General features: G+C 36.1%; 1 protein-coding gene across 1 annotated transcript; it reads left to right on the top strand.

Moving 5' to 3' along the window:
- Positions 1 to 1,814: 1,814 nt before the first annotated feature.
- tbpl1 (TBP-like 1) lies at positions 1,815 to 11,228 on the top strand. The gene is made up of 8 exons (XM_041806143.1): positions 1,815 to 1,938; positions 2,576 to 2,669; positions 4,846 to 5,087; positions 5,249 to 5,331; positions 5,711 to 5,774; positions 7,917 to 8,020; positions 9,219 to 9,313; positions 9,689 to 11,228. Exons 3-8 carry the CDS (start codon positions 4,953 to 4,955, stop codon positions 9,769 to 9,771), a joined length of 564 nt encoding a protein of 187 aa, XP_041662077.1. The 5' UTR covers positions 1,815 to 1,938; positions 2,576 to 2,669; positions 4,846 to 4,952; the 3' UTR covers positions 9,772 to 11,228.
- The last annotated feature ends 1,483 nt before the right edge of the window (positions 11,229 to 12,711 follow it).

Raw genomic sequence — 12,711 nt, 5'->3', positions numbered from 1 at the left:
TGACAAGATCAACTTCCAAAGAGATTAGAGGTGAACTTTAAGGTCAAGGTACATCAGTGTCAGAATGTACCATCTGTCGCTGTTTGAGCCAGTGGACTGAATGGAAGATGACCGAGGAAGACTCCTCTGTTGAAAGCAAATTATAAATAAAGTGAGACTGGAATTTACCAAAATGCTTACAGACAAGCCACAAAGCTTCTGGGAAAATTTCCTTAGGACAGATGAGACAAAACTTGAGCTTTTTGGTGAGTCACATCAGCTCTATGTTCACAGACACAAAAAATGAAGCATACAAAGAAAAGAACCTGAAAGGAAAAATGAACCTTTTCATTACATTTTTATTTATTATTACTTTTGTCAGTTTCAAGTTATATCAGTGACCAATGTGGGTTTGTCTTTCTTTAATGGAAGAGTATCAATAATCTTGTCTACATGTGTAGCTTTTAGCATCATACACTGACTGAACCAGGAGTGGCTTATCTGCCAAGTAGAGATACAATTTAAGGGAGGCATCCCCCTGGACCCTTCATTTTTGGACTTATCTTTTACCTTTGTGTTTGCTGTTCAACAAAGTGCAAAAAATATGGTCAAAGTTCAGCCAAGTAAATATTGATTAAATAATAATAATACAATAATTCACTTGTCCCAATCCGGAGTTTTTGTGGTGATTCCAATAATTTTATTTATTTATTGAGGCTTGCATCTGACCCATTTCCATTTAGGATCCAAACTGATGAATGTCAAATAAATCACAACTTGTCAAAAAGGTACATGGTTTCAGCTCAGTTGCAGGTATGTTTTTTTTTTACTTTAAATTCAATCTTCAAAAATAGGTTCTGATATTTTGTTTGTACCCACTGTTGCATCAATGTGAACAGCCATCTTCAACTGCGCCACACAACTGTAATTTATTCTAAATAGGATTTTTCATACCTACTTCTACAGGTATAAACAAACAGCGAAAATATCTGCTTATGCTTATCCAACTTTTTTTTGTCCATAGATATTTTTCATAACAAAGCTAAAACTTGTTTTCCTCTGCCATTTAATCATACTTTTTTTTTGAGCATCATGACTCAAACAGGAGTTAAGGTATCAACTGGAGGAAACTGTTGCTCATTGTGTTTTAGGAATTCAGTTCACACACAGTTTAAAGGAAACCTTGTTTTTTTTTTGAAAAAGAGAATAATCAATGCCCTTAATTAAACATCTTTTGTCTTAGAAAAGAATATTTTGACAGCCAGCAAAAAACTATGGAAGCCCATTTCCGCCAGGTTAAAAAAAACAAAACAAAACAAAACAAAACAAAAAACAAAGGAAAAGTTAAATAATAATAATTACAAAAACATTTTTAAGTCATAATAATGAAATACTAAGTCATAATTATGAGATAGTATTATGACTTGGTATCTCATTATTATTATGAGATAGTATCTCATAGTTATGACTTAGTATCTCATTATTATTATGAGATAGTATCTCATAGTTATGACTTAGTATCTCATTATTATGACTTAATAATTTTTTAAATTATTATTATTTCACTTTTCTTATTTTTTTTTAACTGGCGGAAATGGGCTTCCATAGAAACCCAATGTAAACTTTTTAAAATAAAACAAGATCGAAAAATTCCTTTCCTCTTTTCACGAGATGATTTGAGAGTTTGGGACCAGGCGGGGAAATGCCATAACATAACGTTGGCTCTTAATTCGTTTAAATTATTTAAAAGTATTCCAAATTATTAAGATAAGATCTAAAAGTGTTTTAAACGTTATAACGTTTGCCGCTTTTATTTTGAAATCCGAAATCGGAAAAGGTTGTAGGACTTGTTGGACTTTTGTCGTAGAGGGGCAGAGGGGTCTGTGGATCTGTGCAAGAATTTCACCGCTGACTGGACTGTGTATGACTCGGGGTTTCAGCTCTGACCAAGCTAAAAAGGTAATGAACGTTTTAAATAAACATTTTACCAACACATATCTGATATTAAAACGCAAATTCATCAGAGCACAGTGAAACTACTCACAACGACGGGCAGCTAGCCTGTTAGCTAGGTTAGCTAACAACTTTTCATTCATTACTGCCTGTGCACTTTTCTTTGTTGCTAGCTAACGGACTCACAACATTAGCCGGGAAGTATTTTGACTACGTTGTTGTGTTCATGTTGTTTTAGTCGTGTGATACTTGCCACAGATACATGCGATGGTGATAAATTAACAGTAACGTTACTTGGTACTCGGTAGCTGACAACTAGCCGGCTTGATACTCTTGCAAGATTAGCTAGCAGCATTTCCAAACAAGCTTGCAATAAGTGCATCACCTGTTACTAAGAGGACCCGTATTATTTAGCAAAACCACTGACAGCCATACATTTGTTGTTCACAGGTGTCTCGCCCACAATTCACGCCCAATAAACGGTGTTTATTATTAAGCATGATATTGTAGTACTATCAGAGAACAATTGACGTTTAAGGCTTTATATACAGTGGTTAGTTTGCGTTACTTAGTCTTTAAAAGGTTATTTAAACTTCACTGGTTTGTTCATGAATGTTTATATCACTCCTCTGATGTCTTTCAGATATCAATGAGAGTCCTGTTTTGAGCCACACCTCTGTATATCAAGTGGAGGGGAAGCACACATGCAAACCAGATACTTTGGTACTTCAACCAAGGTACAGGTTAAACCACCTTTTTACAATAATATTGATAACTTTATATTTATATAGCACTTTTAAAATAAGGCCTTAAAAGTGCTTTGACATGTGCAGAAGTAAACAGAAGAACAGAACAACAGAACCCAAACAAAGGACAAAGACAACAGAACAAATGACACAGACATCAGTAGAACTCAAGCAGTTCAACAACCTGAACAAAAACCTGACCAAAATAATAAACCCAGCAGCATCATAAGATATCAATATCCCAGACATAATCAGGTAGCATGCAAATTAAGACATCATAAGAACGCAGACATTAAGTTATATAATATTTATCATAAGAACCATAGGGACCCAGGCAACACAGGAACCTAGCTTCATATGTTGAGCCCGAAATGACCAATATCTAAGAAAATGTGAGCAAATAAAAGAGAAGGGGTTTAAAAACATAAAGAGGTAAAAAATAAAAGGAGGGAAAAAGGCAGTAAAACCAATAAGAGTGACAGCATTAAAAAAGGATGGCAATAACAATTGAAAATAGCAAGAAGGCAATTAAAGAAATTGAGGTTAATAAGAAATAAAAGCAAGTAAAAATTAGAGGATTTGAAATATGCTCGATAATAAGAAGGAAGATAAAAAATGAGGGCTGTCAAGATTCATTGCCCTAATTAATGTCTGTTGATTATGGTCCAAAGTTAGTGCTTAGTGCAAAGTTGTGATTAATCACATTTTATTGTCCAATTCAGCACACTTTGGTTAAGCCACCTCAGTGTCTCCTTGCAGCCACAGGGATGTAAAATAAGTCCGCCACTGCTCCTTAATGTCTCATTTATTTACACAGAACAAACTCACAGACAATGCAGTGGAAACAGTTAGAAGTCATCTGAATCTTGGGATATTAAACATTGACATTTTTACTGTTCCCTTATTTTCTTTACAGTCTATGACAAGTTATTTTTTCTGTGGTCAAGTTCATATTTAAATCTTCGATTTAACATTAAAAGCAGGCCTGTATCCAAATATAAAGTCAGTAGGCCTTAGTTTAAGACAGCAGAAAAATCCAAAATGACACAAAAACAGTTTTGATTGCAAAAAAAGTGGAATTTCATAATGTGATAAACTGGATGAGATTGATTGTGATTAACTACAAAAATTCCAAGAATAATCAGGATTGAATATTGTGTCTTTTGATAGCCCTATAGAAAATATGTGAGAAGATAAAAACAAATATTATTATTAATAATAATAATAACTAGATGACATTGCATAAAAGCAAATCAATAGAAGTGATTGTTAAGAAGTATACAAAGAAGCCACTGATTCTGCATGCCTATTCTCCCCAGCCAGGCCAATACAAAGTCGAGCTCTGATGGAAAAAAGTTGATCAGGAGGTAGGGTTGGACAATTATAGCAAAAATAATAATCATGATTATTTTGATTGATATTGAAATCACGATTAATAAACACGAGTATTGATTGATTTCAAAATTTAAGTAATTATTTATGGAACCACAACTTAAAACAACAATAAAAAATAAATTAGTAACAAGTAAAATAATAAAAATATAATCAATAATAGCAATAAAACACAATAAACAAAAATAAATATCCAATCTACATGCTCTCCTGTAAAACTTGCAAAATTTGTAACATGCAAAAAACACTAATAACACAGCCAAAAACAAAACCCAAAAATACTCGTTGAAGCACACATTAATTGTTTTACTTCGGTTATAATGTTTTTATGATCATGAGAAGCCAAAATTGAAATCACGATCAAAATTCAATTAATTGTCCAGCCCTATCAGGAGGCCCCCTCCTGAGGATCTGATGGTGTGGGCTGGCTAAAAGGGGATCAATAATTCTGATATATAGAACTTAGAGCAAAACCCATATGTGCTTGAAAAGTAACACGTTTTTCCATTATTCTATTTTGTTGTCACTTCAGCCTTTACACGTGAAACTTTCTCTGTGTGCTACCTGATGCACTGTATGCACAAACTGTAATCCATGCTGATGCTACTCATGAAAACTTAAAGTGTTATTTCTGTTAAGAATCAGCAAGGATGTGTGACACTGTTTTACCCTGTGGAGTATTTTTGTGCATATGTGATCAAAATAAAAAAGATTATTCTTACATTAGAAGATTAATTTTTTTGCTTGATTTCATATATCTGTTTTGTCTTTTTAGCCTTTTGTCTCCTCGTCCAGTCCTCAGATGTTGGTAATGATGGAATTAACGGTCAATGCCTAAGGAGAAAGCACTTGTGAATTTCTTGCTGCGCCACACACTTCCTCATGGATTCCAGCAATGACGATGCACTTGATATCATTATCACCAATGTGGTGGCAACCTTCAGGACCAGGTGCCACCTCAACCTTCGCACCATTGCCTTAGAGGGAGCAAATGTCATCTATAAGCCTGAAGTAGGGGTAAGGAAGACCACAATTCAGCTTAAGGGGGACTTCTTTCTCACTGTCATGATAATAAGTCTGTCCACCTTTATTTTTACACAATTAAGTGTTTTTAACGTCTGTCATTGTTGGCATCATTAAAGTTTTGACTACCTTTGTCTTTTTTTTTCTATTTATAGAAAGTCCTGATGAAGCTACGTAAGCCCACGATAACAGCTTCAATCTGGTCCTCAGGGAAAATCATTTGCACTGGAGCAACAAGGTAGCTACACTACATACAGTAAGAAACACTTAGAAACAGAGTTGACTTTATGCAAAAGGCAAGTGCACAAAATAAATGGACATACTGTTTCCAAAGCATGATTAATTTTCTCTGTTGAGAGAACTGTTGGCTGAGTGTGGCCTTAGCTGTCTGGCCTCATTATTATTGGTACAGTAATTTTGCTTTCAGCTGAATGTTTGTGCAAAATCTCCCATCAGCTGCCAATAATACAACACCATTACCATTTGTCACACCTGCCACATATACAACTCTGACAGTAGAGCTCAGCACAGTGATGACTTTGTTGTTTGGCTCCATGAACCAACAGTTAGTCTTTTTGCTATGCTAACACTCACTCGTGCTCTTTTGTTTTATTTAGTGAGGATGAGGCGAAGCTGGGTGCTCGCAGGTTAGCACGCTGTCTGCAGAAACTGGGCTTCAAGGTGAGGGTAATCGCTTTTCTGTGGGTAAACAATGTTATCAAGTGCTGGACCTTTCTTTTTGAAGGCATGCAGACCATCAAATACAGTGAAGAAAAATTTGATGCAGAACTTATCAAAATATCTACTGAGATTCTGCATTCTATAAGCAAAATCCTGTCAAGAATCTCAGACGTAATTTTATTCAATTGTTTGAAAGAATGGTTGCATTTTTATGTTCAAGACAATGAAATGACGCAAGGTAAAGCCCCACTAAATCTGTCCAAGCTGCGCTGGACCACTCAGCTCAGCCCACCCCTTCCCACCTCATTTGCTTACTTGTGTTTTCGAAAAAATTCCTTTCCATTCCATAGAATAAAACAGTTTTTCTCAACTGGTGTAGCCTCACGGCCCATCACAGCCTCATTAATGACAAATCAGGACCCAAATGAGAGGAAAATTTTAACAACTCAAATTTTTTATGAAAAATGTTTCAGTTTGGACCTTAGATGGGACAAAAAAGGGATAGGACAAAACAAACACATTTTACTCCATTTTCCCTTGATAATGTGCTTATTTTTGACAATCTTCTGGAGATCTTGAGGAGTTATTTTTTCATGCGAAAAGCAGCTTTGTCATACAAAGAAAAGGAGATAAACTGGTTTAAATATCAGATCAGAATATATAAAGGTTGATTGTATGGTTGCAAAATATAAAAGAAGGCTGACATGACATGATCTGAAGTATGAAATATGCAAGGATGTGGGCAGATTAACATGAGGTAGATACAATAATTTAAGATTAAAAGAACTAATAAATGTAAATGTCACGTGCATATGAGGTGAGGCATATTACCACAATTAGGTTTCTTACAGTATATGAGTACAATAACTGGATAAATGAGTGCAAATGTGAATATAATGTGAGGCATTTACACAGTGATCTTTTTTACAGTATTGGGGCTACAGGAAAGCCTAAAAACAGTGATGGATATCTTACATTAAGCAGAGTTTTGTTGCTTGTTAAATTAAAATGATTTTTTCTGACACTCTGTGACTGTTGATTGGTCATCAGAGTAACTGTGACTGTTAAGTGGTCATCAGAGTAACTCTGTGACTGTTGAGTAGTCATCAGAGTAACTGTGACTGTTAAGTGGTCACCGGAGTAACTCTGTGACTGTTGAATGGACTATCGGAGTAACTCTGTGACTGTTAAGTGGTCACCGGAGTAACTCTGTGACTGTTGAATGGACTATCGGAGTGACTCTGTGACTGTTAAGTGGTCATCGGAGTAACTCTGCGACTGTTGAGTGGTCACTGGAGTAACTCTGTGACTGCTGAAGTGGTCATCAGAGTAAGAGCCTGAGGGAAGACACGGTTTCTGTGTCAGCTTGGTTGAGAAAGCATTGAAATGTACCTTTTAATTATTAAAAGTAAAACAGAATAAGAGTCCACTTGGGGCTTCCATCATGATCATTTTTTTTGTGACCTCTGAAAATATCTCTGTGACCCCCTTATGGGTTCCAACCCACCAGTTGAGAACCACTGGAATAGAAAGTTGGTTTACTGTTTGATGAATATAACTTCGATAGCTCATATTTTATTGAAATAATTCAAAGAGGCAGGTGAACAGTGTAGGTGGGGAGGTGCACAATGCACTGTCACTATGCTGCTTGGACAGTTTAAGTAGGGCCTTACATTTAGCAGTGATCTCTTGATGATACAATGAATTTGCATACTAGCAAGAATGTTAGAAGTAGTTAATTTAGAATGATTTAATAGCTGGTTCTATTGTCAGTTTTGGATAATACACCTGACTATTGCTATCAAGAGTATATTCATGTAACAAAAGGGATAGGCCTTAAAATAATTTTACCTTAAACAAAAATAACTTCTCTGGTTTCAGACAGACATACATTACCACATTTCTCTTGGCTCTTATTTGCTTTCAGATCACAAAAGACTCTTAATAAATAAAAAATCTATTTAAAACAAAAACAAAAGACTTAAAAAAGCAATGCTTCATATAGCACAGCATCTCGTGTAAAATAACTAGAACACTGTCAGTGCAGCTGATGTGGGGAAGCACCTAGCTTATATATATGTATTTTGCAGTGAATATGAAAACATTCATAACTGTTTCTGTGCCTGTGTGCTTTACCTTCAGGTGAAGTTTTCAGCCTTCAAAGTGGTGAACGTCCTGGCAGTGTGCTCAATGCCATTTGCAATCCACCTTATAGACTTCACTAAGAACAATCGACCCATTGCCAGGTAATAAGGGACAGTGCACTGAAATCAATGTAACACTTAAACTATCTGTATTGTCTGGATTCAGGTCTATTTCAGCCTAGAACTTCTTCCTCTTCTTCATGTAGCAACCTTTCCCTCTTTATCAGTGCTCAGCATCTGTTGTCTTAAAATGTTTTAAACTATGATCCCATCAGGGAAACATACAGACTGATATCAAAATTAATTTTCATTAAAGATTCATTTTTGCCTGAGACAAACACCTACTTTTATCTAAGATGTATACTGTGTACCTGTTAGTTTATCATCTGTAAATTCATATTTGCAGGGGCACGAGGACCTCTAGTGGCTGGTGGCAGTATGTGGCAGGCACACAGAATGTGTTGATGTGCATTTTTAACCTCTAATTCATGTGTTTATGTGACTACAAATGAGGCACTTGGTACATTTAAATGCAGTTACAAAAAGCCATATTATTGTTAGACCAACCAAAAGTGGACCTCAAATTGAAATCAAGATAGATTTTTCCTTGCATCTATAAACCTTAGCCACAACAGACCGGTGCTGTAGTGATGGCATTTCTGGCTCTTATTGGTGATCTGGCTTATTTGGCCAAGCTCAATATTAAACGCTGATCTTTTAGCTCCTAAGCAGCGCTTCATTTGGTATCGTTTCAGCTTCATTAGATCAGCAAACTTTTAGGAATGTTTTGACCAATGATTTATATGTGCACATGCATTTTTCTCAGCTCTCAAATGGGAGCCAGCTCCCATTGTTCATATAAAAGATTCTGGTTGTTTGCAAACAAACAAATCGCTACCCTATTAGTTTGACAGGGAAGTTGTACAGTATACATCCTAAGCACAGCGCAATTCACGTTGTCACCCGTCTCTGGATATCACCATAAGCTAGAGGTGTGGCGTTCATCTTATTTGTACAAGAAGTAGAACTTGTTTTATTTTCAGCAAGGGGATGCTGAAGAAGGTCCACATTAATTAGCTGGAAGTTGACATTGTTACCTACTGTTGTAGAGGCAGACGTGCCTCTGCCAATAAACTGATTATTCCACAGTGCATGCATACTTAGAGGCAGTAATCCTGGGAAGTTGCCTTGTATAGCTTTAACTGTGGTAAGACTTTACTTTGCATGTAAACGTACTAACCAACATATGAACATGTATTTTTATGCATTTTCTGAACATGTATGCTTATGTGTTTGCCAGCTATGAACCAGAGCTCCATCCTGCTGCCACATACAGGATCAAAAACATCAAGGCCACTGTCCAGGTGTTTTCTACTGGCAACATCACAGTTACAGGTACCTCACACATTGAAAACACACTGGCTCTTTTCACCGTCCTTACTTTACATACAGCCGGGGGGGGTGTAGCAGCTTAAAGGATTGAGGCCGCATTGATATAATGTACTCTTATAGCCTGTTACAACCAGAAAAGCTGTTCTGAATAACCCAAATCCTCCAGGAATTTTACTGAAATATTTCTTTTGTATGTCACGTAAGAGGCTAAACCTGACCCAAGATGAACTTAATCATTTTGTCACCTTTTCTCTTTTTCTCCATCACAATGGTTGGTTGCTTTACCCCATTTACTTGTTTTATTTTCTGTATTATTACACTTTAAACTTGTTCTTTTGCTCACCCTCTTATCCCACCCCCCCTCCATCCTTATGTTAGGACCAAATGTGCAGAATGTGGCCACAGCTGTGGAGCAGATCTACCCTCTACTGTTTGAGTGTCAGAGACCCCTCTGCAAATAAAACAAAAAGGTCAAAGACCAAAAGACATGACAGAAGTGAAGCACCTTTCCCTGGATTCATTTGCCTGATTAGAACACTCAACAGCAACATCCTTACACTTCAAACTAATCAGTGGACTGGATTTTAAAAAGTTCTTAACCCTGGCTGAAGACTTACACACCCTCCAGGAAGCTGACTTGGACTATTTGAGGTGTTCATAACCTGAACGTGAATGTTTGCCTTTCAGACTTTGAAGAAAAATTCTCCTCAGAACTGGACTTACACTGAACACCATGGAGGTTATTTGCTGTTGGTGTTTTTGCATGGACATCGAAAGACAGATTCTCAAGATCCAAAACATTTGAATGCTTAAGCGTTGTGACCAGTGGGAGGAATCTGTATTCTTAAACTGGAGAAACTTCATTCTTAACTCTATTGACAAGATACCCCACGTCTGCAATTGCTCTGGAAAAATCTCCGTCCACAACTGGATTTCAGGTGTTAAAGCATGTCCAAGGCATTAAATGTTCTTGACAGCACTCAAGCCATGGACTTGAGCATGGACTGTTACACAGAGGAAGAACTGATCTTAAGGCAGATCATGTATCTGCACACAAAATGCATTAACTCCTGATTTTAATCATTTCTGTTATTTTAAACTTTTTATGTTTCAGACTTCACAGTGATTGTGCTTTGAATTTTGTTGTTTGATCAGAATGCACACAACCATTGTGACTTTAATCCTCCTCTTTTTCTGGTAGTTTTAAACACAGGAAAAACTTGAAATTGTTTGTAGAGGCTGCTAATCTCTGATAAACGGGGGGGAAAAAAACAAGAAAAGGTTCAAGAGTGCAGGTACAGGTTTTCAGGTGGTGAGAAGTTAAGCCATAGACCCGGATTATGCTTGTACAAAAGAACCCCTGGTTAGTCCCAGGCCGTAGTGGCACTGAGAGAATCAAGGTTTTTCAAATAAGCTAATTAACAGGCAGAGGAATTAAATGCAATGAAAACTAGCATCTTAGAAATTACAGCAACGGTAGATGACTGGTTAACTGAGGCTGTAATGTAAAGAGCTTATGGTGATAAAAAGCATTACATATGAAAATGTACAGCTGTTATCTGAACTGTGTACAGTTCAAAGGCTTGGAGATCCGCTCATACACATTTGTATTTTATTTAAGGTCATGAAAGTGTTGGAGAAAGCTGTGCTAACATGATCCAGTACCTGTAGACACTTAAACCATCTGTGGACTAAATAAGAAAACCAACAACGAAAGGCTAACTGTTTTAAATGGGATCCTGCTGATGGGCTGTGTATTTGTATGTATATAGTTAAAAAGGAAAAGGTGTTGACAAAATTTTACATGTTGTTGCAGGAATGTGGGATGGGCTAAGTGATCCAGTGTCCATTGAGGATTTGTGATGTATATTCAGGATTTTGTATTTTGTATAAAAATAAAGGTTAATGATAAAACGGGCCTGCTCGATGTTTTACTCTGGTATTCATTGTTTCCTTCACGTTGTGTGTTTGCGTGTCCCCATTTACAGATAAAGAGAGGTAGTAAATCTTTATAAAAAGATAGATATGTTTCACAGTAAAGGTTTAAAATGTGCAATTTTAATCAAAAAAACATTTTCCTCTTAAACATACAAAGTACAATTTACCATCTCTGATGTACTATGAATGAGAAAACACATTTTCACTTTCACACTGGTGATACAAAAATTATATGTTTTATTATCTATCAATGTAATAGTCTGCATGATTACATAATTATTGTTTTGGTTTACTGCTAAGGATTCAGCAACAGTTGATTCATTCTCCTGATCACATGTTCCCATAAAATGTGAAGGAGGAGTCACTGCTCTTTCCAAGACTATTCTCAATCCCTATTATAATCACAGTGTATTGTAACTAGCATGACTGGTTTGACTTCCCTTAGTGTTATTATGAAATATGATCAAAAGAGGAATTCAAATATGTGATGTTATTTTTCAGTCAAGCCAATACTTTTGTACTTTTTGACATAATAAGTTGTGTTTGAAAATTTTTTGATTTTGCAATGATAAAAGACCCCTTTTGTGGTCATTAAGTTCAATAAGGAAACAGTCTGGCAGCCTGTAGCAGATTAGGGAAAAAGGCTCACTTTTCTATTGTTGGTTACTTCAGCGCATGGAGTGTGTCTACTCTTGTTTATAATGATACCCTTATCAATACTCCTTATTTCCTAATCTTTTTATGTGACCTTTGAACTGATCCTGACAGTTTTATTTACATTTGTCTAATAGTCAATTTTACAGAACTGACCTTGAACATAACATATAACATTCTGCCTGCTTGTATAGTCCACTAACTCACTTTCATTATGCTGATTAATCGAGGATTTAAACATTTGATTAATATTTTTTACAAAAAGGACTTGCCAGCGCTGAGCTGAGCATATAAAAAAGAAAATTGCCCTGTAGCAGCTAAAGCCAGTAGGGCTTGACTTTTTTCCCCAATATTGCAATTTAAAAAGCAATTATTTTTCAAGTTCTTCATCTCATGTTTTTCTTAACAAACAAGTAATAAGTCATTCTGTATTACAAAGCACACAATGTTTGGGAGATTAAATAAGGGTTTAACGATTCCAAATTTGACTCATTGCATATTCAGTATGAACAGTTGTACTGAAGGGAATGATGATCTCATATCTTTCTCATTTTTAAGACAAACAAAAACGGGGAAAGCAGGATTTTCTGTAAACCATTCTTAAAAAATGAGACTTGAATGTTTGCGTGATGTATAGAGCATCACATCCGCTGCAAAACAATTGTATAAACTATTTTTTGACACACATTTCATGTCAAAGAAATATTGCAGTTTACTCTATATTCTGAATAATTGTCCAGCCCCAGAAGCTAGTCTTATAATGTCACGCTATTCCTAGTGCAGCTTGAGTCTTTTTTTTTCAGCTGACA

Source organism: Cheilinus undulatus, linkage group 14, assembly GCF_018320785.1.
Source record: "Cheilinus undulatus linkage group 14, ASM1832078v1, whole genome shotgun sequence".
NCBI lineage: Eukaryota > Metazoa > Chordata > Actinopteri > Labriformes > Labridae > Cheilinus > Cheilinus undulatus.
This window is presented reverse-complemented; position numbering and strand designations above follow the sequence as displayed.